The sequence below is a fragment of the Rattus rattus genome, chromosome 13 (genome assembly GCF_011064425.1).
Source record: "Rattus rattus isolate New Zealand chromosome 13, Rrattus_CSIRO_v1, whole genome shotgun sequence".
NCBI lineage: Eukaryota > Metazoa > Chordata > Mammalia > Rodentia > Muridae > Rattus > Rattus rattus.
In genome coordinates this window covers 32,586,126-32,602,706 of record NC_046166.1, presented here as the reverse complement: position 1 = coordinate 32,602,706, position 16,581 = coordinate 32,586,126, and the positions used below count along the sequence as shown (strand labels likewise).

The following is a 16,581-nucleotide window of genomic DNA, read 5'->3' as shown; positions in this document are numbered from 1 at the left end:
CCAGATGAGGTGCCCACTACTTATCGGGAGTGGCTCTGTTTGGTGTAGCCCTATGCTGTGGATTAGTGTTCATGCTATGGTTGGTTTTGCAAACTCAGATCTCAACAGAACGTGACAAGGCTGTTATCACTCAAGCTTTTGTGGCCATTGCTGTACATGGGGGCCTCCCTGAATTTGGTTATCTATCTTCAAAATATTAGTCGGTATCTGAGTTCTCTGCTCTTGCACCCCATGGATCTGTGGATCCATTGCACTGGGATGAGAGAGACTCAATGATCCTTTGATCAGCCCTTCCACATTGCTGAGGTTTTCATTGCACGCGATAGGGTGAACAGGACTGTCATAAAATAATATAAAATAAATCAGGACTGTTATAAAATAAATAAATAGGGGGAGATGTAGAGGGCCGCAATAACATTCGCCACCACTAGATGACGCTGGCTTCCACTGCACCCCACGTGGAAGGCCGAAGCTAGACAAGATGGTGCTGGCCTCCCCACGCCAGCCGACTTCCTTCAGGAAGTTGGCTGTGTGCGTAATGCAAGAGTGCCTTCGTACAGGTCTTTTTGCCCATTCCGGTGTGCCTTATGAGAACATGGGTAAGCGACCAATCAGGTCTAGATGCGCCGCGCTAGGGTGTATATAAGCTGCGCCATGCGGGCACGCGGGGCTCTCCTTAAGATTTTAATAAAAGTTTGGCTGCCGCAAGGATTCGTATGTCCCAGCGTGTTTTCTTGCTGGTTAGGTCGCATGTGGGACACAAAGGGATACAGATTGGAAATGAAGAACTCAAAATATCAATATCTGCAGAAGATATGATAGCAGAGAACTACTAAACCTGATAAACACCTTCAGTAAAGTGGCTGGCTAAAAAATTAACTCAAATAAATCAAGAGCCTTCCTCTACACAAAAGAGAAACAAGCTGAGAAAAAAATCAGGGAAACAACACCCTTCACAATAGTCCCAAATAATATAAAATACCTCGGTGTGACTTTAACCAAGCAAGTGCAAGATCTGTGTCATAAGAACTTCGTCTCTGAAGAAAGAAATTGCAAAAGATCTCAGAAGATGGAAAGATCTCCCATGCTCATGGATTAGCAGGATTAATATAGTGAAAATGGCCATTTTACCAAAAGTGATCTACAGATTCAATGCAATCCCCATCAAAATTCCAATTCAATTCTTCATAGAGTTAGACAGAAGAATATGCATATTCATCTGGAATAACAAAAAAACCCCAGGATAGCTAAAACTGTCCTCAACAAAAAAAGGACTTCCAGGGGAATCACTATCCGTGAACTCCAGCAGTAGTACAGAGCAATAGTGATAAAAACTGCATGGTATTGGTACAGAGACAGACAGATAGACCAGTGGAATAAAATTGAAGACCCAGAAATGAACCCACACACCTATGGTCACTTGATTTTTGACAAAGGTGCCAAAATCATCCAATGGAAAAAAGATAGCTTTTTCAACAAATGGTGCTGGTTCAACTGGAGATCAGAATGTAGAAGAATGCAGATCGACCCATTCTTATCACCCTGTACAAAGCTTAAGTACAAGTGGATCAAGGACCTCCACATCAAACCAGATACACTCAAACTGATAGAAGAAAAAGTGGGGAAGCAACTCGAACACATGGGCACTGGAGAACATTTCCTGGACAAAACTCCAATGGTGTATGCTCTAAGATCAACAATCGACAAATGGGATCTCATAAAACTACAAAGCTTCTGTAAGGCAAAGGACACTGTTGTTAGGTCAAAATGGCAACCAACAGATTGGGAAAAGATCTTTACCAATCCTACAACAGATAGAGGCCTTATATCCAAAATATACAAAGAACTCAAGAAGTTAGACCGCAGGGAGACAAATAACCCTATTTAAATATGGGGTTCAGATCTAAACAAAGAATTCATAGCTGAGGAATGTCAAATGGCTGAGAAATACCTAAAGAAATGTTCAACATCTTTAGTCATAAGGGAAATGCAAATAAAACAACACTGAGGTTCCACCTCACAGCAGTCAGAATGGCTAAGAACAAAAACTCCAGCAACAGCAGATGCTGGCGAGGATGTGGAGAAAAAGGAACCCTCCTCCATTGTTGGTGGGATTACAGACTGGTACAACCATTCTGGAAATCAGTCTGGAGGTTCCTCAGAAAATTGGACATTGATCTACCTGAGGACCCAGCTATAACTCTCTTGGGTATATACCCAAAAGATGCCCCAAAGACACATGCTCCACTATGTTCATAGCAGTCTTATTTATAATAGCCAGAAGCTGGAAAGAGCCCAGATGCCCTTCAACAGAAGAATGGATATAGAAAATGTGGTACGTCTATACAATGCCATACTATTCAGGTATCAAAAACAATGACTTTATGAAAATTCATAGGCAAATGGATGGAAGTAGGAAAATCATCCTCAGTGAGGTAACCCAATCACAGAAAAACACACATGGTATGCATTCATTCATATGTGGCTATTAGCCCAAATGCTTGAATTACCCTAGATGTACAGAACACATGAAACTCAAGAAGGATGACCAAAATGTGGATGCTTCACTCTTTTAAAAGGGCAACAAGAATACCCTTGGGAGGGAATAGGGAGACAAAGTTTGGAGAGAGGCCCATTTAGAGCTTGCCCCATATCTGGCCCAATATAGCCACTAAACTAGATAAGATGGATGAAATGAAGAAGTGAAAGCTGACAGGAACTGGATGTAGATCTCTCCTGAGAGACACAACCAGAATATGGCAAATACATAGGCGAATACCAGCAGCAAACCACTGAACTGAGAATGGGACCCCTGTTGAAGGAATCAGAGAAAGGACTGAAAGAGCTGAAGAGGCTTGAGACGGCATGTGAACAAGAATGCGAACTAACCAGAGCTTCCAGGGGCTAAGCCACTATCCAAAGATTATACATGGACTGACCCTGTGCTCCAAATTCATAGGTAGCAATGCCTAGGTGCACCAGTGGAAGGGGAAGCCATTGGTCCTGCTAAGACTGAACTCCCAGTGAACGGGATTGTTGAGGGGAGGGCTGTAATGGAAGAGGATGGGGAGGGGAACACCCATATAGAACGGGAGTAGGAGGGGTTAGGGGGATGTTGGCCTGGAAACCGGGAAAGGTAATAACAATTGAAATGTAAATAAGAAATATGCAATTTAATAAAGATGGAAAAAAGAGGGATACTTGGAATTTTCAGCTCTGAGTGAGTGAGTGGAGGCAGGGGCGCTAGTCATAATCATTTTCACTCATAAAAAATGTCAGTTTGGTCTTTGAAGAAACTAAATGACTCTTGGCAGGCTCGATGTTATTTGTGTTCAGTAAAGAATTCCTCCATCTGTCTTTCTAATCTGGATATAGTGAAAATTCTTGAGATTTTTATCAGGATGAAGGAAATAGATGGGATTTGGCTGATGTTTCTGATATTTTTCTTTCAGACCTCAATCTAAATATAGAGCAGCATAAATTCATGTTGTGGAGATAGAGTTACTGTTTCTCCCTTCTTAGAGAACCTACAGTCCCCAACCTATTGTAGAAAGCTGATGAGCATTTTGTAGGGGTCACAGTTAAAGTTAATGAGTTAATGACGGATGATATCTTTTCTGGTCAAGAAAAAAGACAGATTTGGAAGCTTTAGTAGCACACATGACTGGGTAATAGAGATCAATTAATCCAGGTAAAATTCAGAGTTCAGCTTTATTGGTCTCCCTCTAGGGCTCAAGGAGGCTAAGCCCGACAGATGTAATTAATGAGAATTGAAGGGAAAATTGCCATCACTTCTGGACACAGGTATGAGAAAACCATCAGGTAATACTACTGAACTCTGTTGAGTCGATTTTGGACTTTAATTGGCCCCTCTGTATACTATAACTAAAAGATAAAATGCATTTGAAACACAAAGACACACTGTGAGATCTGAGATACTCAGCCCTAAAATTCACTGGTTATAAAAGTTTAGTATCTACTACTAAAGACCACATTGTAGGAAAAGATCAACAGTAGAAATTAAAAATTACTGATAGAATGTGGGGAAGTAAATCAAGGATGATGTATTTAAGTAATTGCTATGAGAATTCTCATGAATTTTGATAAAAATAGCCTGAAGCAAACTGAAGGGTATTGGTCCTCATTTTGCTCTGGTACACATATATGTATCATACTTGACTGGGGGAAACTATCATTTGGAGAAATAGGAGACCAGAGGAAGGATGGCAAGATATATTTTTAAAAATCAGTCTAAAATAAAATATTTAGTGGGCATGTACATGTTTTTGAGTCATTTCAAAAATAGAACTTAAGAAAGTTCAAATATAGTCAATAAAACTATATATACATATATATTAAATATATACATATATATGTATTAAAAGAAAATTTCATTCAATAGTTCCTTATAATATGAATACTTTATATTAGGGAAATTGTTTATTCAGGAATATTCAAGGAAGTTACTTGGGTGGTATGAATCAAATTCAGTTTATCTTATAAACTTGGCAGTTTATCTTATAGTAAACCCCTAATGGAATCTCCTACTAAGTTGTTGAATGTCTTCTAAACCTCATGAATGTGCTCCTCTGAGACAGGAAAAATAACTTATTCACTAGTGAGAAGTCATATCTTAGCAGATAACTTCACAAGTTTTCTTATTATTTTTCCAGTACCATAAAAGTCAAGTGTATTACTGAAGTGACTTGAAATTTCTCTGAAAATCTGATCTTAAATAATAAAACAATGGTGAATCTGCCTTTGAAGGCTATTATCATTATTATTATTATTATTATTATTATTATGTTTTGATTTAGAAGATAATATGATACATTACTTTATTATGAAATTCATTTTAGTTTTGAATAACTGAAGTGATCATAAAATTAAGGTATGTTATAACTTAAAAGTACATAAATTTTTATAGAACAAAGAGTGAATCAAATGGGCTCAAAATAAGCTAGAGAAAAATCAACGATCAAAATCGTAAAATAAAAAATTTATTTGTATTTTCCCAGAGACAAACCTCTATATTATTCTTTTCAAAGTAAGATAATAAAAATTTAAAATGCCACTTAGTTACTATATAATTTATTTTCATAAGAAGACTTAAAACCCCTTTTTAAATTAGGAGCAGAGAAATAATGTATTAGTGATTATGCATCAAAACAACATTGAAAATTTGAATGACCCTTTCTCTTTATTTCTAGCCTCGCATTGAAGGGCAACTTAAATAACTACATATTGAAGATTGAAATGGCAAATACAGACTGAAAGTCGCAGCCTAGTTGTGGACATTCAGCAAAATTCCCTCATTTCTGTCATCACAATAATATACTATTTTACATGTGAGCTCAGAACAACCAGAGTGAACTTTGTATCTCATTCCAGGTCTTTAAAATGACAAGTTAAAAATATAAATTTGGAATATGAAAATGACAATAATAGGAAAATTGCCACAGAATGATTGTAAAATATTATGCACCTTAGACATCAGGATATAGTGATAGTTGTAGTAAGATAGAGTGAAGTATGGTAAGGTATAATAACGTTACATATACAATTTTCACCTTAATGTTTCTATCTTATTTGATGCCTTTCCAACATTCTTTACACAGTTAACGAATAGATAAGATTTACTTGTTTAAAAATTTTTATAAATTTATTTTCAAATACATAAGTGACAGAGAAAGGCAATTGGATTAATTTCCATTTAGTTGATTTTGAAATACGTGGATTTAAAATATTGCTACTAAATACAATAATTGCTTACTTTAAGAGATCAAAAGAAAATATTGTTTACTGTACCTGTAACTTTTTCCATGTTGTTTCAAAAATAAATCTTAAGAAAGTTCAAGTATAATCAATAAAACTATTCTTTAGCTGAAATTCAAGCATCAATGTGAATTTCTTTGAACAGTAGTTGTAGGAGAATTCTGCATTTATTATACATGCCATCTGACTTAGCCTCAGAACTGAGTACATGCTTGATGTATGGATCATTGGTTCCAAACGTAATTACGATTAAGATTTTAAAGATGAATGTTTAGGACCTAGATGAATTATGTAAACAGAGTATAGATATTTTAAGGGAAAGAAAAGAAGTCCACAAGATACATTTAAAAAGTATATTCGCACTTATGGTATAATATATTAAATTCTAACAGTGGATAGCAATTATTTGTCAAGAGTTATAAAATTAGAATAGATGGTAGGTAGAAAAACAACATGGATATTTTAGTTAACTTTGAGATAGAGGCAATTCTGATGAGGTTTGGATTGAAGTAAAAGGGGATTATGTCATTTTGTTTCTTTACTTTCAATTATTTTAAATTTACCTGCTAATTCTCTCTGTGTCTCTCTGTCTCTGTTTCTTTCACTCTCTCATCTCTCTGTTTCTCTCTGACTCAGTCTCTGTCTTTCTCTCTCTCTCTCTCTCTCTCTCTCTCTCTCTCTCTCTCTCTCTCTCGTGTCTCTGTGTGTGTGTGTGTGTGTGTGTGTGTGTGTGTGTGTGTGTGTGTGTGTGTGTGCACCAGGGATGGCACAGGGGTGGAGGTTAGAGAACAACCTGGGAGACTTAGTTCTTGTCTCTTCCTCACTTTGGTTCTGAGAATAGAATTGAGGTCAGGTCACCATCCATTTTCATCTTAAGTACTCTCACCTACAAAAACATTTTGCTAGCCCTATATTACGTTATTGAATGTGATTTTCATGAATTGTTAAACAACATATACTTCAAAGGAGTAATTTGCTTAACGTTAAGTCCCAAATAGCTGTTTTCAGAAATAATCAAAATCATATAATTCTGTTTTACTGAAGAAAATAAAAGTTTAGTGCCTCATATAAGTATTTTCTTGGGAAAAAATTCTCAATATGAATGATTGATAATCTACTTTTAAAGGTATTTATAAAAATTGTAGGTCATACCTATATAGAAAGCATTAAGTCTAGAATATAGCATAAATTAATCTATAATAGAACATGTTAAATGACTTTATGTATGTAGGTAACATATAACATCAGCCATGAGATTTCATCTTTTCAAACAATACATTTCACATAAAATTTGTATTTGTTTTAAGACTCTGGACCTGACAAAACACAAGACAGAAAAATAATTTACACACTAATACACTTAAAAGTTGTATTGAGCTATTTTAAAGTAAGACAACATATAAATTTGCAATAAAAGCAATTTTATGTGATTAAAGATACAATTGACTGCATTTTGAAATTTTCTTTAATCACATAAAATTGCTCTTAACTTCTTAAGTAAAATACTAATTCATTCATAATTTATTTGCATATGCAGATAAGAAGACGGAAGTTGTAGAATATTGTGCAAATGAATTTTCTCCTAGCAAAGCATTGCATCACTAGTGTAATGGGTAGGAAGCTACATGAAATGCACTGAAGCAGTCCCGTGTCACTCAAAGCTCTCAACAGATTAGCTCCTGTTCAGAAATACTACAGTATCTTTGGATCTTTCCATACTTAAGAATAATAAACCCTAATCCAAATTTTTTCAGATCATGCATGCACCAACACACATTCAGCACTGGAGGTAGCATCTATGACATGGCGCAGTGGGAGTCAGCACATAGCAGGTAATGACAGTGTGGGGTGGGGAAATTTGGATATAAGAGCAAAATTTTACTCCTCCAAGTAGACAAAGTGGGTTTTTTTGTACCTCTAATAGAAAAAAAGCAAAATTCCAAAGATTACATATAAAATTCAAGTAAGTACTAAACTATACATCAACATTTCTAGGTATTCCATCTGTAAGAGCTCTTCTTGTGACAAACTTTCTATAAGTAGGCAATTTTGTTTACTTTGGTTATCCTTTCAAATGAGCACAAGGAGGGAAACTCATGTAAATTGGTGCTTATGAAAATAGACACTCTGTATTAATTTGGTCTTATTTTGATTATAAGAGATTGCTTGGAGAATTTCAAAGTAGATATGTAGAATAAGGGGATGAAGAATTTGGTAAGCCCTGATGGTTATTAGATTTTACATATGCTTATAGTATTTATTGCATATTACTCTACACATGTATATAATTCTATATTTAAGTCATCATTTTTGGCTATTCAGATTTCCAGAAATTAAAAAGCCTCTAATAGAATTGTTGCAGTCAATAAATCTTATGACCTTTTTCGCAGATTAAAAACAAGAAATATTGGGTCTAGCAAGTAAAATATAAATTAGACTACAAAGTAAACTAGTCAAGTGACTGTAGATTCTAGGAGAACTCAGCAAGTACTTGTTTTAGTGAGAGTTTCTATTTCAGTGATAAAATATTGTGACCAAAGAAAGCAAGGCAGGGAGGAAAGAGTTTATTTGACTTGCACTTCCATGTCACAGTGCATCACTCAAAATTAAGTCAGGACAGGAATCCAAGCAGGAAAGGAACCTAGAAGCAGGAACTGATGCAGATATAAGCCATAGGTGCTGCTTACTGACTTACTTTCATGGCTTGCTCAGCCTGCTTTCTTATAGAACTAGTACCATCACTCCACAGATGGCACTACTCAAAACTCGTTGTGACCTCCACTGTCAATCACTAATTAGGAAAGTACCCTACAGCTGGATCTTATGGAGGCATTTCTCTGTCAAGGTTACCTACTTTCAGATCACTAGTTTGTGTCAAGCTGACATGAAACTAGCCAGTAGAATACCTTAAAGCAATACTGTGTAAAGATAGTATATATGAAAGTTGAGATGGTAAAAGTATTCATTTAATGTTATTTCATTTGCTAGATTCTTAACTGGAATGCCCAGCCCAATCTTGGAAGCTACTTTAAATATATAATTTACCCTCAAACTTTCAATTTCTCAAACTAGATTATTTTACTGTAATTTCATGGAACAAATTCTTGGCTTTGGTACATTAATAAATTACCTATGGACCATGGACCAATACTCTAGAGTTCTTTCCTAGATATTTACATATTGTGCTTAGATGTGTATCTTTATGATATCTTTACATATTTATGTTTATAAATTTGAAAAGATATTTTCACTAAAATAAAATTGTTAATTTCCTGCACATACTCATAATGAATAGATTCTAAAGATACTCAGGCTGGACAAAGCATTCTGAAACTCACTTCCAGGTCCTTGTACAGTTGCTCTTAGAGTTGCACAATAATTAATTTCCTATTTATTTCTTCACTTATTTATTGTCTTGTGTTTATTTATGTATTATTAATTAATTAGTTAATTTGTTTTTGAGGTACAGTTTGTCTCACTGTGTAGTTCTGCCTGGATTGGGACTTGCTGTGTAGATTAGGCTGGTTACAACTCACAGTAATCTGCATGCTTCTTTCTTTCTAGTGCTAGGATTGAAGATGTGTTCCACCACACCCAGCTCTCACTTCTTTTGAAGTTAATTTTCCCTACTTCTATCATTTTTCCTCCCTGCAGAGATTATAACAAGAATATATATATGCTTAAATTCACCTTAACCAGTTAAATAACTTGGAACTTGGTCAAAGTAAATGCATCATAACTAACTTAGCCTATTGTTGAGCAAGGAAAGAGAAGAATATAGCTCTTAGAAAAGACGAAGGGAAATGGTTTTTGCTTAGTTTTATGTCTGGAAGCAGCTGTGTTTCCCCACCAAACACTGCCTCAGAGCAGAATATGCTGTCTGCTTTTTCTAGATGATCACATTCTTCTATTTAGAGTTTAAAAAGACATTTACCGTGTCTGAGAAACGGTAAAACTTCTCCAGTGCAAAAGCTTCTGTCTGTGGGAAGGTAAAGTGGACCAAGAGGGATTGAGAAACCAGAGAGTCAAGTCACGTATAATTACACAGTTGATTTTAATCATATACACCATTTTAGCATACATATGAAACAATTCATTAATGTTTACAAATGCTAAGTATCCATCCAAAAGTATTCAATCAAAATAAGTAGCTTTTTCTGTGTTAAATATTAATAACCCTTAATCATTTATGCTTTCTGAGTATTCAAATCATGATGAGTGAATGATAAACCATTATTATTTCTAACTTTCCCTGGAACGCCAGTCATTGAGAATATTAATCTTAGCATCTTTGCTGTGAGCCAAAGAGTAACAGACATTAAATGCAGCGAATAATTTATCTCACACCTACGTGTGGTAAAACTGAATAAAGAGGCATCTTAGTCAAAAACAATATTGAAAAGATGAACCAGAATTTAATATCAAATCTGTGGACTATTTCATTATTCAGTGAAGTTTAGTGCTGAGTGTGTATGAGCTAGCATTCTTCCTATTAGACAATTTATGCTTAGAAATATTGCCTCAATTACTAACAGGAAGAAAAGGCCCTGTTAAGGCTTGGTTCTGTAACACTGTTTATGTTCAGTCTAAGAATCAGGAGAGAAAGGGCAGCAAAAGTCTGCTTGCTGCCTGAGATGTGGTGAGGAGAAAGGGAGGGAAGGAGAGAAGGGGTTGGGAGGAAAGGAGGAAGGGGGAGGAGGGCAGAAGATAAAGGAAGAGGAGCAAAGGAGACAGAGGTGGTATAGGAAGAAGAGCAGAAAGAGGAGGAGGAATGAGAGGCAGAAGGGGAAAGTGGTGGAGGACCAGGGAGAAAAAGAGAAAGAGGAGGACTCAGACTTAAGTGCCCAAAGTCCAGGGGAAGGTGGCAAAGTGAAAGTTAATCTCATCACAGTGCATTTCAACATACGGATGGTAACATTTTTTCATGCAAATTTAACAAATGAAAAATTTAATATTGTTTTATGTCCAATATAATACTGTCTCCGTGTTAATGCTCCTTTCCTGCAGGCACTTGAAGATGCTTACTTGGTCTCTGATATGTTTTGGAAGTCAGTTGCCTTAGAATTCATTTAATACTAACTGGACTTTATCAGATAGATCCAAGTCTGTTGCTTTAAAATACTTAGTAATAAACGTAAGTATTACAAATTTATAAACCACTGAGCCTTTAAAAATCATTGCACATCATAACGTATAAGCCAGACCATTGTCTTTAAGATTTACATTTTATTTAAATATCTTAGTATATAGGACTTCGGCAATACATTCATGTGACTCTACCCGTGTTGTGTTGAACAAATGTTTTCCTTTAAGTTTTGTCAGTTGGCACATTTGCACTGAAATAAGTGAGCCACGGATCTACTGTTGAGAGAAATTCTGTTATTATAAAGCAAAGAACATGACTTAAAATCATGTGTCTATAAAGGAAGATGCCCTAAGAGGATTTTATAGAGAGGAACAAAACACATTCTGCACACCGAAATTCACCTAGCATGTTACTTCCACAACTTTCTAACACCTCCTAATGAGGCTCCAAAAGAACTTTTATATGAGTCTATCTTTGATCAGATATGAGAAATGTAGTATGAGCACTTGGTTGTGTTTACCACAGAATTTCATCACAAAAATATTTAGATATAAAAATGTGCATAAGAAAGAGACTTAATAGCATGACCTCATCATGTTATCAATACTTCCATGGTATTATGTGGAAGAAAATTAATTAGCTTATAAAAAGAGACAATTTTCATAATTAAGTTTGATTTCTGTATTAAGTAATGATATCAGGAATACTCTATTATTGCAAGTGGGAAGTTTATCAACTGAAGCATAAAAGGTTTGGTTTGTGTCATCTTATATGTTCCTTAAGTATAATTCAATACTACAATTTCTTCCTGCACTCATCCTAACATTTTTTCGACTGAATAAAATTGAAAGGATATTACTTTATTTAGTCCTTGGTATGAATTTCCCTCTTGTACATTTGCATTAAATGAAACAAATCAGTTTATACTGCAAATTGATATCCCACTGAACCCAATAAAATAATCACTTACTCTATTTTTCCTCTTTCGCCGAAACCTCAGCAGTTCTTTGTGTTGCCTTGATACAAAATTCACAGCTGCATACTCCAGAAGTGCTGAGAACACAAAAAGGAGACACACTGCCATCCAAATGTCAATTGCCTTGACATAGGACACCTGGTCAGGGGAGGGAAAAAAAGAGCAAGAAAATTGACTTTCATTGCTACTGCCTTTAAAAACAGCACTGATTGTTACTTTATGATTATGAATATAAATTATAGATCAGTTAGAAAAATAAATGAAAAATATATTTACTAAGAACTTCCAGGATATGATATTTTATAAACTTCTGGATTAATCATAATTTTAGAACTTGAATATATTTTGCTATTATTTTCATATTAGGCATTAACTAAAATACAAGAAAATAAAGATGAAATATTTATGTCTGAAACTTCTTCAAGGGGATACAAATAGGAAAGGAAGTCAAATTTTATTTATTTGCAGACAATTTGGTTTTACGAATAAAGGACTCTAAAATTTTCACCAGAAAACACCTACATCCAATAAATAGTTTCAGCAAAGTATTAATATACCAAATTAACATGCAAAAATTAGCAGCTTTCCTAAATAATGACAAACAAGAATGAGAAAAAAAAATCAGGATCATTATTTTTTGCAATAACTTCAAAAACCATTATGGGGTAACTCTAATTAAGCAAGTGAAATATTTGTGTAATAAAACCTTTAAGATATTAAAGAAAAAAGATATTGAACACATTAGAAGATGGAAATATTTCCCATGTTCATAGATCAGTATGTTAATATTGTAAAAATGCCCATTCTTCCAAGAGTAACCTACAGTTTCAACACCATCCCCATCAAAATCAGACACAATTCTCCACAGCAATTAACAAGAACATCAAAATCTTCCACTTCATATACAAACAAAGGAAGAAACAAAAACAAAGAGAGCTAAAATAATCCTGAAAAATGTAAAAGAGCTGCCAGAAATATCACCGCTCCAGATTTTAGGGTATATTAAGAGCTACAGTAATAAAAATAGGATGGTATGCACATACAAATAGATATATAGATCAGTAGAATTGAACTGAAAACTCAGACATAAGTTCACATATCAGAGGACACCTGATTTTTACAAAGAAGCTAAAAATAAATGCTGGAGTTTGTGAGGCAGCAGGCTGTGAAAGGTACCCTGATTCCTGGTCAACATAGGTCGAATCCCCGGAAGACCCTAAAAGGGACGACAGGCACATTTTTGTAGCTGAGACTCCTCAGACCCCTGTAGAGAGGTTTGAGACAGACCGGTCATGTAGGGCAATTCCCCAAGCCCCTCCTCCACAAATGAGGATGTGACTACAGGTCACACAGGTTCAGGACAGATCAGTCTTGTTGGTCCATAAACTGGGAAGGGAATAACAATCGAAATGTAAATAAGAAATACTCAAGTTAATAAAGATGGAGAAAAAGAAAAAAAAAAAAGAAAAAAAGAAACAGGACTCTGCTCCGAATATGTAGATGAGGTCTTCCCAAGCTCTTAGGCCAAACCAATAGGAAGTACCTGCTGTCAGACACTGACCCATCAAAAACTGTACTTAAGAGTTGTGTTCAGTATTAAAAGTGTGCAGGAATTATTCCATCGTCTGAGAGCTTATGTCATAAGAACTGTAACACCAACACTTGTGGAAGAGATCTGCTCTCCTGAAATTGCTGCCAGAAGCTCCCCCTCCACCCTTTGCCTCAGGCTAGTCAGTCTCCTGCTGGCTTAACCTAGCCTGAGCATCCAAAGCAGCAGTGGCAGAAAAGGAACAGAACTAGCAGCTGAGAGAGCAGAAACAGTCCATCTACTCGCCAGAGTTCTCTCCTCCTCACTGGAACCTGAGCACCTAGCTGGGCCAGAGATCTCTGTGGAGAGCCTCTTGGCGCCAGAGCCCAACAGGAGTCAAATCACCATCTTCAACAAGTGGTGCTATTCTAACTGGATGAATTGTAAAAGAAGGAAGGTAGACACTATTTATCACCCTGCACAAAACACAACCACAAATGGATCAAAGAACCTAATGTAAGACTAGTATCCCAAATCTGAAACATTATAATGTTTGAAGTCAAACTGAAATATATATATATATATATATATATATATATATATATACATATATACACATGTATATGTATATATATATTCCATTGTGTGTGTATAAACTTTAAAGTATTTATTATATTTTCAATATTTTTCCTTTGGAATGGTTTTATTTTAGAAGCAATTAATTCAGCTAAGATAATTTTATTTGTTCTTTATTTCCAAAATTTTGCAAACATCATTAAGATATAATAAATTGTGCCCCACAGCCCTCTAGACCCAAAACCCGCCTGGAGAGAGCTGATCTCCCAGGAGTACTCTCAATCCTAGGACCACAGGTGAGACTCCACTTTCACTCCACTAGTGTCTAAAGAGGTACCCGACAGGAGTACACCAAGCACAGGACTGCAGGGCAGCCTGAGAAAACACACTTCCAGTCTCCATTTGCACCCAGAGGTAAGGCTGTCCCACAGCCCTTCAGACCCAAAACCTGCCCTGAGAGAGATGGTATCCCAGAAGTGTTCTCACCCCTAAGATCACTGGCTCACAGGCCTACAGGAGGAACAAGCTCCAGTCAGAGACAGCAAGACCAACTAAACCAGAGATAACCAGATGGCAAATGGCAAGCATAAGAACCTAAGGAACAGAAAACAAGGCTACTTAGTATCATCCCAGTTCTCCCACCACAGCAAGTCCTGGGTACCCAAAACACTAGAAAAACAATATTTGGATTTAAAATCACATCTTATGATGATGATAGAGGATATTAAGAAGGACATAAATAATTCCTGTAAAGAACTACAGGAGAACAAAAGTAAACAAGTAGAAGCCTTTAGAGAGGAAACACAAAACATCCCTTAAATGATTACAGGAAGACACAACTAAATAGGTGAAGGAATTGAACAAAAACATCGAGCATCTAAAAATGGATATAGAAACAATAAAGAAAAAACAAAGGGAGACAACCCTGGAGATAGAAAACCTAGGAAAGAGATCAGGAGTCATAGAAGCAAGCATCACCAACAGAGTACAAGAGACTGAAGAGAGAATCTCAGAGGCAAAATATAACATTGACAAAACAGTAAAAGAAAATGCAAAATACAAAAAGCTCCTACCCCCAAACATTCAGGAAATCCAGGATACAATGAGAAGACCAAACCTGAGGATAATAAGTATAGAACAGAACAAAGATTCCCAATTAAACAGCCAGTAAATATCTTCAACAAAATTATAGAAGAAAACTTCCCTAACCTAAAGAAAGAGATGCCTATAAACATACAAGAAGTCTACAGAACTCCAAAAAGATTGGACCAGAAAAGAAATTCCTCCTGTCACATAATAGTCAAAACACCAAAAGCACACACACACACACACACACACACACACACACACACACACACACACACACACACACACACACACACACACCCAAGAAAAAGAAAAAGAAAAAGAAAGAAAGAAAGTATATTAAAAGTAGTAAGGGAAAAATGTCAAGTAACATATAAAGGCATACCTCTCAGAATCACACCAGATTTCTCACCAGAGTCTATGAAAGCCAGAAGATCCTGGGCAGATATTGTTCAGACACTAAGAGAACACAAATGAAATAATCCCAGGCATCTTATCAGATCACCATAGACTAATTCTGGTCTTTAATAACAACAAAAATAACAGAAAGCCCACATACACACAGGAGCTGAGCAATGCTTTATTCAATGATAACTTGCTAAGGAATAAAGAAAGAAATTGAAGACTTTTTAGAATTTAATGAAAATGAAGACACAACATACCAAAACTTATAGGACACAATAAAGCAGTGCTAAGAGGAAAACTCATAGCTCTGAGTGCCTCCAAAAAGAAACTGGAGAGAACATACACTAACAGTCTGACAGCACACCTGAAAGCTCTAGAACAAAAAGAAGCAAATACACCCAGGAGGAGTAAAAGGCAGGAAATAATCAAACTCAAAGCTGAAATCAACCAAGTAGAAACAAAAAGTATACAGAGAATCAACAAAACCAAGAGCTGGCTCTTTGAGAAAATCAACAAAGTAGATAAACCCTTAGCCCGACTAACCAAAGGGCACAGATACATTATCCAAATTAACAAAATCAGAAATGAAAAGGGAGACAAAACAACAGAAACCAAGACTCTTCTACAAAAGCCTATAGTCAACAAAACTGGAAAATCTGTATGAAATGGTCAATTTCCTAGAAAGATACCAGGTACCAAAATTAAATCAGGATCAGATACATCATCTAAATAGTCCTATAACTCCTAAAGAAATCGAAGCAGTCATTAAAAGTCTCTCAACCAAAAAAAAAAAAAAAAAAGCCCAGGACCAGATGAGTTTAGTGCAGAATTCTATCAGCCCTTCATAGAAGACCTAATAACAATACTTTTCAAACTATTCCACAAAATAGAAAAGAAGGACACTACAAGTTTTTCTTTGAAGTCACAGTTATGCTTATATCTAAACCACATAAAGACACTACAATGAAAGAGAATTTCAGACCAATTTTCATCATGAATATCAATGCAAAAATACTCAATAAAATTCTCATAAGCCTAATTCGAGAACACATCAAAATGTTCATTCACCATGATCAAGTAGGCTTTATCCCAGGTTTGCAGGGATGGAACAATACATGAAAAATCTATGAATGCAATCTACTATATAAA

At 35.7% G+C, this 16,581-nt stretch overlaps 1 protein-coding gene across 2 annotated transcripts in view; it reads right to left on the bottom strand.

Annotated features, from left to right (window-relative positions):
• The window catches only part of Glra3 (glycine receptor alpha 3), a 251,344-nt gene that overhangs the window by 14,150 nt on the left and 220,613 nt on the right, over positions 1 to 16,581 (bottom strand). Inside the window, exons 8-9 of one of the 2 annotated variants that reach the window (XM_032918805.1) lie at positions 11,832 to 11,975; positions 9,710 to 9,754 (exon numbers count right to left, since the gene is read on the bottom strand). In XM_032918805.1, the coding sequence (XP_032774696.1) occupies positions 9,710 to 9,754; positions 11,832 to 11,975 (189 nt within the window). The remainder of the gene's footprint in view (positions 1 to 9,709; positions 9,755 to 11,831; positions 11,976 to 16,581) is intronic. The other variant, XM_032918806.1, reaches the window with a different exon arrangement.